The sequence below is a fragment of the Lissotriton vulgaris genome, chromosome 10 (genome assembly GCF_964263255.1).
Source record: "Lissotriton vulgaris chromosome 10, aLisVul1.2, whole genome shotgun sequence".
NCBI lineage: Eukaryota > Metazoa > Chordata > Amphibia > Caudata > Salamandridae > Lissotriton > Lissotriton vulgaris.
The window spans coordinates 261,920,234-261,932,640 of record NC_141698.1 but is presented as its reverse complement, the minus strand read 5'-3'; the positions used below and the strand labels follow the sequence as shown (position 1 = coordinate 261,932,640).

The following is a 12,407-nucleotide window of genomic DNA, read 5'->3' as shown; positions in this document are numbered from 1 at the left end:
AGTAATTTCTTTGAAAGAATACACAATGCTGAACCATTAGACATTAAACTTTTGGAATAAATATGATAGTCCAAGTATTCTTTATTGTTTCTTCAAAAACCATATGTGCAGCTAAATGCTGAGTATGGATAATTATGTATCATTAAAAATTAAGATATATAATGTCAAAATGAATAAGTAAGTAACTTTAGCATACCTACATTACTCAACATACCGCTGTTCCTTTCCTCACACTTATTAATGTGTTCAAGGAAGACTGACACGTCAAGTCAAAATATGCTTTATTCGGTATGCTTTGCAAAACCATATAAGTAGGCACAATTAAAAACATTTTAAAAATCATCACATACCAGGCTGCATTCCCAACAATAAAAGATGGATTTAGCTAACAATTTACAAAGATGACAGATTGTTCTTAATAGAAAACGTCTTGTGCAAATTATGCAATTAAAGTGCAATTCTTCTCTAAAATTCAAGATGTGCAAATTACGCTAAAGGTCACCTTCAGAAGGAGGTTTTCAGATTTCCAGGTCATGCAAATACAAGAAGTTATATGCAAAAGAGTACTAGAGTTTGTCTAAGATGGATAAAGTAAACAATTCATTGCATGTCTACTAGGAGTCACCAATAAAGTGCAAAATAGAATGTCCGCTCCGGGAAATGGGCCACATGATAAACCAAGATACACTATTAACATTATAAAGTGGAATTAGCCGACAAATTACAAAAATGACAGATTGTTCTTAATGGAGAACATCTTGTGCAAATTACGCATTAAAGTGCAATTTTTCTCTAAAATTCACAATGTGCAAGTTACACTGGTAATCACCTTCAGATGTGAGTTTTAAGCTTTCCGGGTTATACAAATACAAAGAAAAAAGTGGGAATTTACAAAAGATGCATGCAAAAGTGTACAAAAGTTTATTTACAGTGTACAAAGTTAACAGTTCTTTGCATACCTTCTATGGTAGCCAGTAAAGTGAAAAGTGAAGATGTCCCCTCCGAGAAATAGACCACATAATAATATAGCATTAAAATTATAATCATTTAAAAGTTTGTATTTACATGTTAGCCCAATCTGCAGGTTCTTTCTAGGCCTGATACAAAATTTTAAGAACCTTGAATTACTAATAGCAATGCAGTCTGATTCCAAAAGCTGAAGCGTCATGAGAGCAGGACGACATTGACGAATGCCCAGGAGTTTTAAAATCGGTATCAGCCATCGCTTTCTAGGTTCAGTATAAAATTTACAAAAGAGAGTCACGTGGAGAAGTGATTGTAAAGAGGAGTCATCACACGGACAAGGGATTAACTGCTTGGACCAATCATTTTGTATTGGAAAGGTTATAAATCGGTGAAGGATGTTTAATCTAAGTCGGGTCAGCAGGAATATGTCAAAAGTAGTTAGCTTCAGAGTTAGATAGGGCTGGATAGAGAGGGTGGTCTGGATTAATAGTGAGTGCTGAACTGACATTTTGTGTGCTTCAGCAGTCAAACGGAGATCGGCGAGATGCACTAGACATAGATTCTTTAAAAACTTTCCTGAGATCCTGGTCAAATCTTGGGAGTTATGAAAGTAGCTCTCCATTTCCACATCTGAGAGAAACTTCCTGACGTCAATTCGAGTCAAAATCACTTTATTCGATTAATTTAAATCATAAAAGTACACAGTAAAAACACGATGATAAAAACATTAAAAATACTAAAAAATTAGCCCAGCAATTTTGCATATTAAAAGTTATTTACAGAATTCAAATCTTTTAAATGACGTATTCCAACCATCGTATCTTTGAAACCTGTTCTGATCTGAGGCAATCTGTCACAATGGCTTGGGTTAAAATTAGTTTATTAGACGTCCAGAGACGATGCCATAGTAGGACTGGTTGCACCCGAATTATGTCAGAGATGTAGGGTACGCCCAGTTCTAGATGACAGCTAAATGTTGAAGTACTTGGGGGTACTATCAAAAATGGAGGGAAGAGGATAAGAAGTCCATTCGTGTTCCCTATACAAGTTACTAATAATCAAAAAGAGAATGGACACTAGTTTCTACAAAAACCATTAGTTTTTTATCGAAAACCCTCATAGACTTCCTGGAATTATCGTAGCGGTATATCTTTTTTCCGCCCCATCAGGAGTCCTGGCATAGTCATTGGGTCAACGATTAACGTGCAGGATGCCTGCCTCACCCGAGGCTACTTCTGGTGTATGTAGAAGTGTCCAGAAATCAAAAAAGGGGGGAAAACTAAGCTAAAAAATAATGTCTAGTCAAAAGGGAAATTTTGTGGTGTGGAGAGCATGGGACTCACGTCTGAGCATACCCATCCCACTCGGGGTGACAATTGCAAAAACCACAGTAGATGGACAGAATGCAGAACAATGTCATACATTCACCCCAGTACAGAGATCTGGGCCTAAATCCATTGTTTTTTTGCACTCCACACCACCCCAGTTCAGACAGTGCCATATGCAAATCAGTCTGACCCTGTGCCTCATGGGAACAGTCCAGCCCGAACTGCCAAGCCATGCCTTCCCTGGACCGGACACAAGCTTCCGAGGACCGGTTTCTGGCATTCCAGCCGTCTCCAGCCCGGCTTGCTTGAATCCAGTGGTGTGGAGAGCATGGGACTCACGTCTGAGCATACCCATCCCACTCGGGGTGACAATTGCAAAAACCACAGTTGATGGACAGAATGCAGAACAATGTCATACATTCACCCCAGTACAGAGATCTGGGCCTAAATCCATCGTTTTTTTGCACTCCACACCACCCCAGTTCAGACATGGCCAGCATCGCTGTTTCAAGGCCGTTTGTGTGTAGTGTGAAAAGGAAAGGAGCCAGGACACAGCCCTGTCTAACTCCCCGCTCCACCTTAAAAGATGCAGATAGCTGACCCCCAGACCATATCTCACTCTAGCACTTGCGTTTGAGTAGATTTCTCGTAGGTCGTTGAAAAGAAGGGGGTCGATCCCCATTTGCATCAAGATGTCCCATAGTTGTACATGGCCCACACAGTCAAAAGCCGAGGTAAGATCTAAATATGCCATGTGGAGTCTGCCACCCCTCATGTCAACATATTTACCTCTAAGTAACAAAAGGTTTAGGACCTGCTTAACTGTACCAAAGCAGTCTCTAAAACCGTACTGGAGGTCAGATATGACGTTGTTTACCTCCGCCCAGCACTGCAAGCGGTCGAGCAAGATTCGGCCCACCACCTTTCCCAGCGAATCTAGCAAGGAGATGGGATGGTAGCACATTGGACTGTTGCGGTCTCCCTTTTTAAAAACGGGGACCAAGATGGATTCCGACCAAGAGTCCAGGAGACCCACCTTGCCAGTAGCTTCTAGTACCCCCAGTAACAACAAACCCATAGATCCATATTGAATTTGTAAAAATCCACAGGCACCACGTCCGGGACTGGCGCCTTTCCTCCTTTGCTTGCAAGCAGGGCTAGTTCTACTTCAGCCAAAGTGAAATCCAAGGCTGGTATGTTTGGGATTGCACGTGTAATTCCAGATCCGGAAATGCCTGGGTTTTTAGTTGAATTCACCGTTTAAGCAAACATCTGCGAGAAGTAGTTTATCCAATCGGTTTCAGTGATTGCAACTTCTATTTTGTTGCACTCTCTGGGGCCCAACAGGAATGTTGAATTAATAACTTCCCAAAAAGCGGTACTATTTTTGGTTTCGCAGGCGCAATGTAAAGCGGCCCAGTGTTCCGCCCTTAGATCGATCTTCCTTTGACGGAGCGATGAATTATAGATTTTCCTTAATTGGGAAACCTCAGTCCTATTCCTAGGATCTCTTTTGAGGGCTGTTTTTAGGGCAGAGTACGCTTTAGAGCAGGATGAATTGAACCAACCGGACTTAGGGTTCCTTTTGTCTTTGGATGTAATGGTTAAAACCTCTTTTAGACAGTTAGTTATAGTTTTAAAATTGTCTACAATCTCCTGCGGAGATGAATTTTCGGCCAGACAAATATTGACTGCTGTTAAGGAAGTACTATCTACCTTCTTGGTTAATTTTTTGGGGTCAGAACAGGCCCACTTTATTGTATAACCCTTTAGTCTGTTCATTCTGAGATTACAATCCTGATACAGGCTCATTGGCTTTTGGGTGCCTTCTGCCAGGTGATGGAGTTAGGAAAATGGTCACTATAGGCGCAATTGTGCGTAGAGAAATTAGTAATCAGGTTGGAGGCGCAAAGGGCCATAAAAATAAAATTGATGCAGCTAGAGGCTCCTCTACCGTTGAAAGTTGGACTGAAAGTAACAGGAGGGGTTCACTTGTTGGGATACCTTGGGGATACCAGGCCGGGCCTCTTCCCTCTGATGAATGGATAATCCTTAGCCGATGTTTCAGTGTTAATGCCACTAGGGGACATTTGGGGATTTTCTAATCGAACTCCGATTGCATCAACGTCCCCTTTCATTTGTGCCAGCTTGTTCTCGATGAGAGCAAATTTTTCTTCAAAGAGGAAAGTTAGGAGAGTAGTCATCTCACCAATTTTTTGTACTTGGATGTTTTTTTGAGGCCTTCCATTTGTTTCCCTATGTTTTGTGAGATTACTCCTAGCTTCTCGTTAGGAGCAGCTACCTTTGCTACAGAATTACATTGGGTTTCTGGTGGTTGGATTCCTATCGTACTTTTCCCTGTCCTGGTCGTCACCATTCCATCTTTGACCAGCTTGCCTCCCTTCTGTTTTGTGCCCACTACACAACCTTTTGTTTTATTAGTTTGTCCTCGGGTCTGGGGGCCTTTCAAACTTACAATCGTAATGGAAGGCTCCCTGCCCCGTAGGTCAGGTGATTTTAATGGGGTGTCCGTATCCGGGGAAGAAAATATTAGGGAGGGTGTGTTGTGAAATTGTGAGGGGCTATTAAATTCCTCCTCTCTAGAAGGAGAGGGTTGTGATGGATCGAGAGAAAGTCTGCGCTCTGCTAGATGGATCTCTTGGTTGATTAGGGATTCTGCTCTTAACAAGTAGGCATCTAAAATACCCGCGGTACTCTTACGTTTATCCATCACGGGCAATTCTCTATACACAGTTTAACAAACAATGCTTGTTAGATAGATTAAGTTATGATTTAAAATGTGGTTATTAACTCAGGACCCATTTACAACACAGTGCAACAGGTAATTGTAGATTAAAAAGTCTTTGAATGACAGAGGCAATTTGGGAGCCTGCTTATGAGTCCACCTCAGAATGTGATCTTACCGCGGCTCTTGGGGACGCAGCTGATAAGAAGCTGCCAGGGGTCCGGGCCCTGCCCTGACTCGGTCTGCCCCAGATGGCCACAGACAGTCCCGCCCTTGTCCCGGGCTTCTCCCGGCGACACCCATGTGCATCCCGCGACGCAGGAGAAGTGCCTCTCTTTAGAGCGCCACGGGCACGGAAGTGGGCATGGTCGTATGCAGGAAAGGCTGGGAGCTGTAGTCTCCCCCCTCGGCGGCCACGTGTTGATCTGGGAAGCGGCGGCAGGGGAGACCCACAGCGAGAAGCAGTTCAGGCAGGTAGATGATAGGGAAACAGAGCAACCCCGCAATGCTCCGCTTGAGGCCCCCGCTCCACTGTAGAAGCGCCTCTCTTTAGAGCACCACCGGCGTGGAAGTTGGCGTGGTCGTATGCAGGGAGGGCTGCGCGCTGTAGTCTCCCCCCTCGGCGGCCTCGAGTTGATCTGGGAAGGGGCGGCAGTGGAGACCCACAGCGAGAAGCAGATCAGGCAGGTAGATGATAGGGAAACAGAGCAACCCCGCAATGCTCCGCTTGAGGCCCCCCCCAAGGAAGACTGAAGAATGACTTTCCTCCCAGCGTAAGAAATCTGATTGAAAACTGGTATCATACGGCTGAACCAATGAGGCGATAGGAGGATGACCACAGTAGGAGATTGTATGGAAAAGAGTGATCTATGGGATGATACAGAGAGGGACAACTACTCATAGTCACCTTAATGTCCCTTTAAAGTGGTCTCCAGTGCAGTGTTTGGACTTCAGCAGACGAGGCCTTCAGTTCTCTGCATAATACTCTCCAATGTCTAAGGCCTCACATGTGATGAGTGCGTTTGTAGAACATAATCTCTTGTAATGCTGCTCTCACCCTTTCCCTTGCTCTCAACAGGGCCTTATCACACTAAATCACCACTGTGAGTTGATCTTATCTAATGCCTTAATGCTCCTCATTTTGACTGAAGTGTATGCGAACAGTGGTGAGTGAGGGTAAAATAATATTAGCTTGTCCATGTGGAAATCATGATATATGATAACTACAGGAGTACTAAATGAGTAGGTCACAGCAAAATGTTGTTAATTGGACCCAGAAGAAAGCATATTTGTAACTAAAATGCAAAAAGTGATCTTTTTTCTACACACACCTCACACTTCCAATTGAGGCACTCACCAGTGGCTGCAGTTGTTTGTAATGAAGGCCTCTCCGGGGAGCCTCAGCTCCTGCTTCTGGTAGCAGTTACACTGGCTAACATTGACACATCCTCTCTCCTGCAAATACAGGCCTGGTGGACAGCGGCAACCTACAAAAATGAATCGAAGTAAATTGGAGCAAAAGTGAGCAGATGGATAATTCTGTAGTAAATAGATGGCTAGATTTAAAGGATCAATTGAAAATGAGAATTTGTAACAGATTTTGATGACAGGTAAGAAGAGAAAGTTCCACACACCAGCTCAAAAGCAACAGGTAAATCTTATTGAAACTCACAACAGTTAAGCAAAGTCCAGCCTTTGGCTCTCAAAATAGCTGTGTATACAGTTACCTGCAGCACTAAGGGGCCGTTCACGATGTCAGTGGGAAAGGCTCCGAAAGAGATTCGGAACCTATGATTCCGACCAAATCGGATACATTTCGACCGACCGATTACGGAGCAAGGAAACCATTTGGGCTGTTCAATTTGGTTCTGATTGCCATTCGCCCAACCCGAGTCGTTCAGAGCCAAATCGTACAGCTCTATGGACACGGTTTCCGACTGAGCGATTACGAAGGCCGATTCTGACAGTCGTTCTGAATCGGTGTGCCCGACACAAAACGTCTGTCAGATCTGACTTTGGGGGCTTGTAGCAGGCCCCAATTCACTCGTAGGCCACCGGTTGGGGCCCATGAGGGTACCCAAGCGATCCCTCTTTCCAACCAAGCACAGTGTGACAGGCACCATGAGGTGACCGCCAAAGGATGCAAGTTTTCCCCAAACACCACTTTTTTCAATGGGAGCCTTTGTTCTTGTTCAAGACACAGGCTCCCATTGAAGTAACTGTGAGGCCAATTGAACGATGTTTGGAAGCATCGTAATCGGTGGGTCAAACTCACAGAACCTGATTCGGTCAGAAAAGTTTCCGAAACCGATTTGTCGGAAGAGTTTCTGACCGACATCGTAATCAGTTCTTAAGTTGTGTATGGGTCACAACATTTTTTGAGGTTTGACAGCAGTCTTGTAATACACATGTCATAACCCAACTATACAATTTGAATTTCTCCTATAAAGCCTGAGACTGTAAATGTGAGGGTGAAATAGGGGAATATGACATATAACTTTGTAATAATCGTGAAATTTGTACATTTGAAAAATAGATAGGAATTGGTTTCTCAAGCATTAATTATTTCATAGTTGTCATATATTCATCCTCCCCATTGTCCTAACTGGGGTCCTTTGGTAGTGACAGAATGGCAGGGTAATGTTAAACTAAGCCTAGAAACCATAAAACATTGTCACTTAAGTAACCACCTGTTGTGACCGTATTTTTGGCTCTATTTCTGAGTGATGGTGACTTTAAGCTTGCTACCATCCTGAATCCTTATTCTTGGCTTGAGTTGGTCCTTTTCAGGCCTTTTTCCAGACCTAGAAGCATAAACTAGAGGATAGCTGCTTTATATGATGATAGATCCCTTATTCTTGACTCTAATCCATCTATTGCCTATTGGCTTTGACATAATTATGTGTCCTTTCATCATCCTACCTATAGTAGAGGGTGGATCCTGTAGTCCTGACTTTATATTACATATTGGTATGGTTTGTGTATGTACTCTGACAGAGCTAAGTGTTATTTCATCCTTTTCGGGCCTACAAGGCCCAGAACTAGAGAGACTCCATTTAGCTTTCTGTCTCTGCAGACTGAGATGCTTACAGGGTAAAGGTGATGTTTTAGTTATGAGGTGTTGTTCACTTGGAGAGAACCGGTCTGGGCCGGCCCTTATCGGTAGACTGTATTATTCTTTGTGTTGAAGACACCACAAAAGGCCGGCCGGCTGGGTGTGTGTCCTTGACGCGGAGTGGTGCAGGGATCTGATGGGCGGCAGGCTGATGACTGGAACTTTCCATGAGGAGAGAGCATTCCATATTAGTGAAGTGCAGAAGAGGCGGAGTGTCAGTTGGAGCCGGGGAGAGAAGAAGTCAGACAGTCGATGCTTGGAACAGAGAGGAGTCAGTCAGTGAGTTGGAACCAGAGAGAGAAGTCAGAAGCAGTTGTGAGCAGATGGTGTTTTGAACAGAGAGAAGTGAGATGATGTTTGGAACTGAAGGAAGCAGTCAGAAGCAGTTATTTATCAGAAGGAGTTGTAATCAGCTGGAGTCTGAAGTGATGCCTTTTGGAAGAGACTGAAGTTATATTGTGGATTAGTCTGTGGGAGCAGCTGGAGTGAATTGGACATTGGAGCTGGGATAATCAGCCAGAGTGAAGAAGCTAGTGGAGCGAACGGTTATCAGAGCGGCAGAAACTATTAGACTGAAGCTGGAAGGTGAAGATAGTTTGTGGGGGAGAGGAATCCAGTGCAGAGTGATCAGTGCAGATGCGTGTCCAAGAGTGCAGGGGAGAATCTGAGATGAGCTAAGGCACAGACGAGAGAGGAACCCAGATGACAGCTAGAGCAAGACTTCATACTAATCAGGTGATATCTGTCCTGTTATATTAGTTTGCTTTACATTTAAACATTAACCTTGTCCCTATTGTATTGCTAATCCTTTTTCTTTCAGCGGTGTGCAGTATAATCCATTCCCTCTTTAGCTTTCTACAGTCCCTGTCACGTACATGTGGATGTGTTATAGTAATAAAGCTTTATAAAGAGACCCCGCAGATCTGTGTATGTGTCTATTCCCCTTTTACTCTTCAGGCTATGTGTTATAGTGCAGTATTATATTGTTATAGTTAATAAAGGAACCCCAGTTCTTAGTGAACCAGTGTGTACCTCTTGTTTTTGTACAGTAAAGGTAACCTTTTCTTCTAGTCAGGTACTATTATATGAACAGATGCTACCCCTGATCAGGTAAATGGTAACTGAATAATGAGGGAGAGAGGAGCCCTTGAAATAGAGAATAAGTTGTGCACCGTGTAATTCGGCCATTGTTGTGTGATCCATAATATTGTAGTATTGTACCTCAATTAGATAATGAGAGATTCCCCAACATGAAGAGCTAATGGTATTTATAGGAAAGTGATCGTCGTTGTAAGGCGGCGTTAATGAGAGCATCAGGGGGGATACTGATGCGTATATACCCACAGGATTGTGGCTTGGATATCGAAGAAAGCATCAGGGAGGATACTGATGCGTATACCCACAGGATTGTGGCTTGCAGGAAAAAGAGAGCATCAGGGGGGATACTGATGCGTATACCCACAGGATTGTGGCTTGGGCGAGCACTGGTTGCAGTCAGTGTGTAATGGTAAGTAATCAGAACTGCCCTAGGGTAGAATAGTCTGGGTCTGAGTTGCCGCGAGACTATAAGGTATGAGTGTGGTGTAGGGCATGGACGTCCTTAGTAATCAGTGAGTATTCCTAGTAATCCCCATAGATTTAATGGTGTTTTTGATGATATAAGCTTGTATATCGCTAGTTCCCCATCCTCAGGTAGGTACCCAGGTGCCTGGATAGATGGGTCCTGAGGAGGGAGGTGGTTACGTTTCGGCTGGGTTGGTGGTGTCTTGGTGAGCTGATCCTATCTGGTCCGAAAATCCGGTTGTTACACCACCTCAGCAAGAAAGAGACAAACCTGAACCAATCAGATAAGAGAACAATGAACACCACCCCCCTTTAGGCTGCTTCCATGAGTGCCTGTGCTGACAATTCAATGCTCGTGTGATCAAATCCTGGAGAAATCTTAGCTGCAGCTCCCACTGAATGGCATGGGAAGTACAGTATAGGCTCATTGTGTGTGGCCTTCCTGTACCTACCACCCTGAGCATACCTGTGCCTTGCAGTATTTACCTTCTATGCACACACCATTGCAGGTTCTCTCTGTATTCGAGTCTCGACATGTTTGGGGGCAAGGGTCAATCTGTCCGTTTAAGCAGTCTTCTGCTTGCACATATATCATTCCAGGGCCACAATCTAAGGAGGCAATGAGGCAGAAAATTATTTAATAACTCATTTATTGCCAAGCTGAGAAACAGACTTCTGAGATAAACAATAACCACAATAGCAGGCAGAAGACTAAAGATTACCATTGTTGCAAGAAAGAATGGACGAGGTACCAAAAAACATCAAGCAACACCTGAGAGCAAGAGGCATTGTACCACATGGCACCCAGATAAGCAAAGGGAAGAATATATTAGCTGCCAATCCAAATAAAAGCTGGGAAAACGGGGGAAGAATGAGTTTTGTAACATTTTTGTATTGTTCCAATTACCTTTTTTTCAAACATTTATTTCATTATAGACCTTGTAATGTGTAATATATGTTTTATTTTCCTTCAATTTATTGTTAACTTTGTTTGACTGTTTTTATGGACTTGTCCCTTACATAAATAATGAAAACTCAAAACACCCAATGTTGAGGGCATAACTGGCTTTGTAAAGAACAGCAAATACAAAGGGCAGACCAAGGCTAATGAAAAAAGCCATCCAAAGAGTAGCAAACACCAGGAATAGTGCAGGCATTTCTTACAACAAAAGTGAGTCTAAGGTCAGCTAACATCTTTATTCGAAAAACGGCATAACATGTGACCAACTAGCGTGAGGGTTCGAAAAGGCTTCCTAACAAAGGACGGTATTGAACAGTCAACATTAAGGGTGACTAAAAGTATAGCAAACCTGCAGGTCAGTGGATATGTCATCTTGTGGTGCTACACTAAAGAGCAGCCATCACCAGAAGGAGAACGAGCATTGTAATAAGGCTTGTCTAAAAAGCAGCTAAAACGGATGTGTTGAGATAGAAAAGTCCCCTGCAAGGTGATGGATGTGCACTCCTGCCCTAAATGCCCCGTCTGAATGGATATTTGGATCCCTGGCAAAGATTTTGGTCATGGGTGAACATGGATCATGCATGCCCACCATGACCTAGGCATGCCTCAGAGTAATTCTGCCTGATTACACCGAGTGTGGAGCACCAATGCTCTGCCCTCATGAAGGTAAAGGGCTACTGCCCTTATCTGGAATCAGGTGACCTGAGCACAGTGGTGACAGCACACCTGTGTTGTGCTCAATAGAAACAGTAGTTTGAACAGGCCGTTTTACCTGTGTCACTGGAGGTAGGTACAAATGAAACTGGACACAGAGGGAACTTTAACCAAGAAGATATTTGTCAACTAAGGCCTCAAACAAGGTTGTGTGCTAGCTCTGCTACTTTTTATTCTATTTGTTTCCAACACTGAGGCGAAATCGCAAACCATCTAGCATGTCCACCTAAGATCAAGGGTCATTGGCTATGGATTATGCAGTTCAATGACGACACAACCTTGATAGAATACACCACTGTAGGGCTACAACACTAGTTTAAAACATCTTCTGTCAGTATAAGCATCCCAAAGTAAATTACTACAAAAGGTCTAACCTTTTAAAAAAAAAAGGAAAATGACAAGAACCTGCAAATTTGGATACCATCTGATTTGCAGTACATAAACCTACAAATATTTAGGGTGTGGAAATCAAATCAACACAATTTGCAAGATTTGAAAAAGAGAGAGGCAGGCTTAAGATTCGCATTAGCAAAAGCACCAAACCATCTTGACAAGACCAACTGTGAAAGCATTACTAAATGTAATCTATGCAAAATGTTTACCGTCATTAATGTTCAGACTGGCTGGCTTTCCCAGTAATTTTGAAAACTGGCTCGACAATACACAGATAAGTTTATATACCTGTTTTTTCATCCTCAGGGCTTAAGTCTTTTGACGAATTGAAAAATTATTATACCCTAGATCAAAGAGATTTTTAAAATTTCTCAAGGTTAGCGACTATCTGTTGCAAAAGGGGGTGGGAGCTAAGTTTCAGAGAGTTGAAACCATTGAAACCGTAATTAAAAATAGAACGGGACCTATTGGTCAAGTTTGTTCTCTTATCAATGCAGTTATGCCCGATGATATGGACAAATGCTTCTTAGAATGGCAGAACACATTGGGGGTCCCAGCTGAAACTTTTTTTATATTCTTATGAATTCCCAGTCTCTTTTATTGTCCACAAGGCTTCGAGCA

General features: G+C 43.1%; 1 protein-coding gene across 1 annotated transcript in view; it reads right to left on the bottom strand.

Annotated features, from left to right (window-relative positions):
* Window positions 1–12,407, bottom strand: part of LOC147685082 (SCO-spondin-like) — a 1,395,910-nt gene that overhangs the window by 800,882 nt on the left and 582,621 nt on the right. The window contains exons 38-39 of the mRNA XM_086939757.1: window positions 10,205–10,327; window positions 6,398–6,527 (exon numbers count right to left, since the gene is read on the bottom strand). Of these exons, the coding sequence (XP_086795883.1) occupies window positions 6,398–6,527; window positions 10,205–10,327 (253 nt within the window). The remainder of the gene's footprint in view (window positions 1–6,397; window positions 6,528–10,204; window positions 10,328–12,407) is intronic.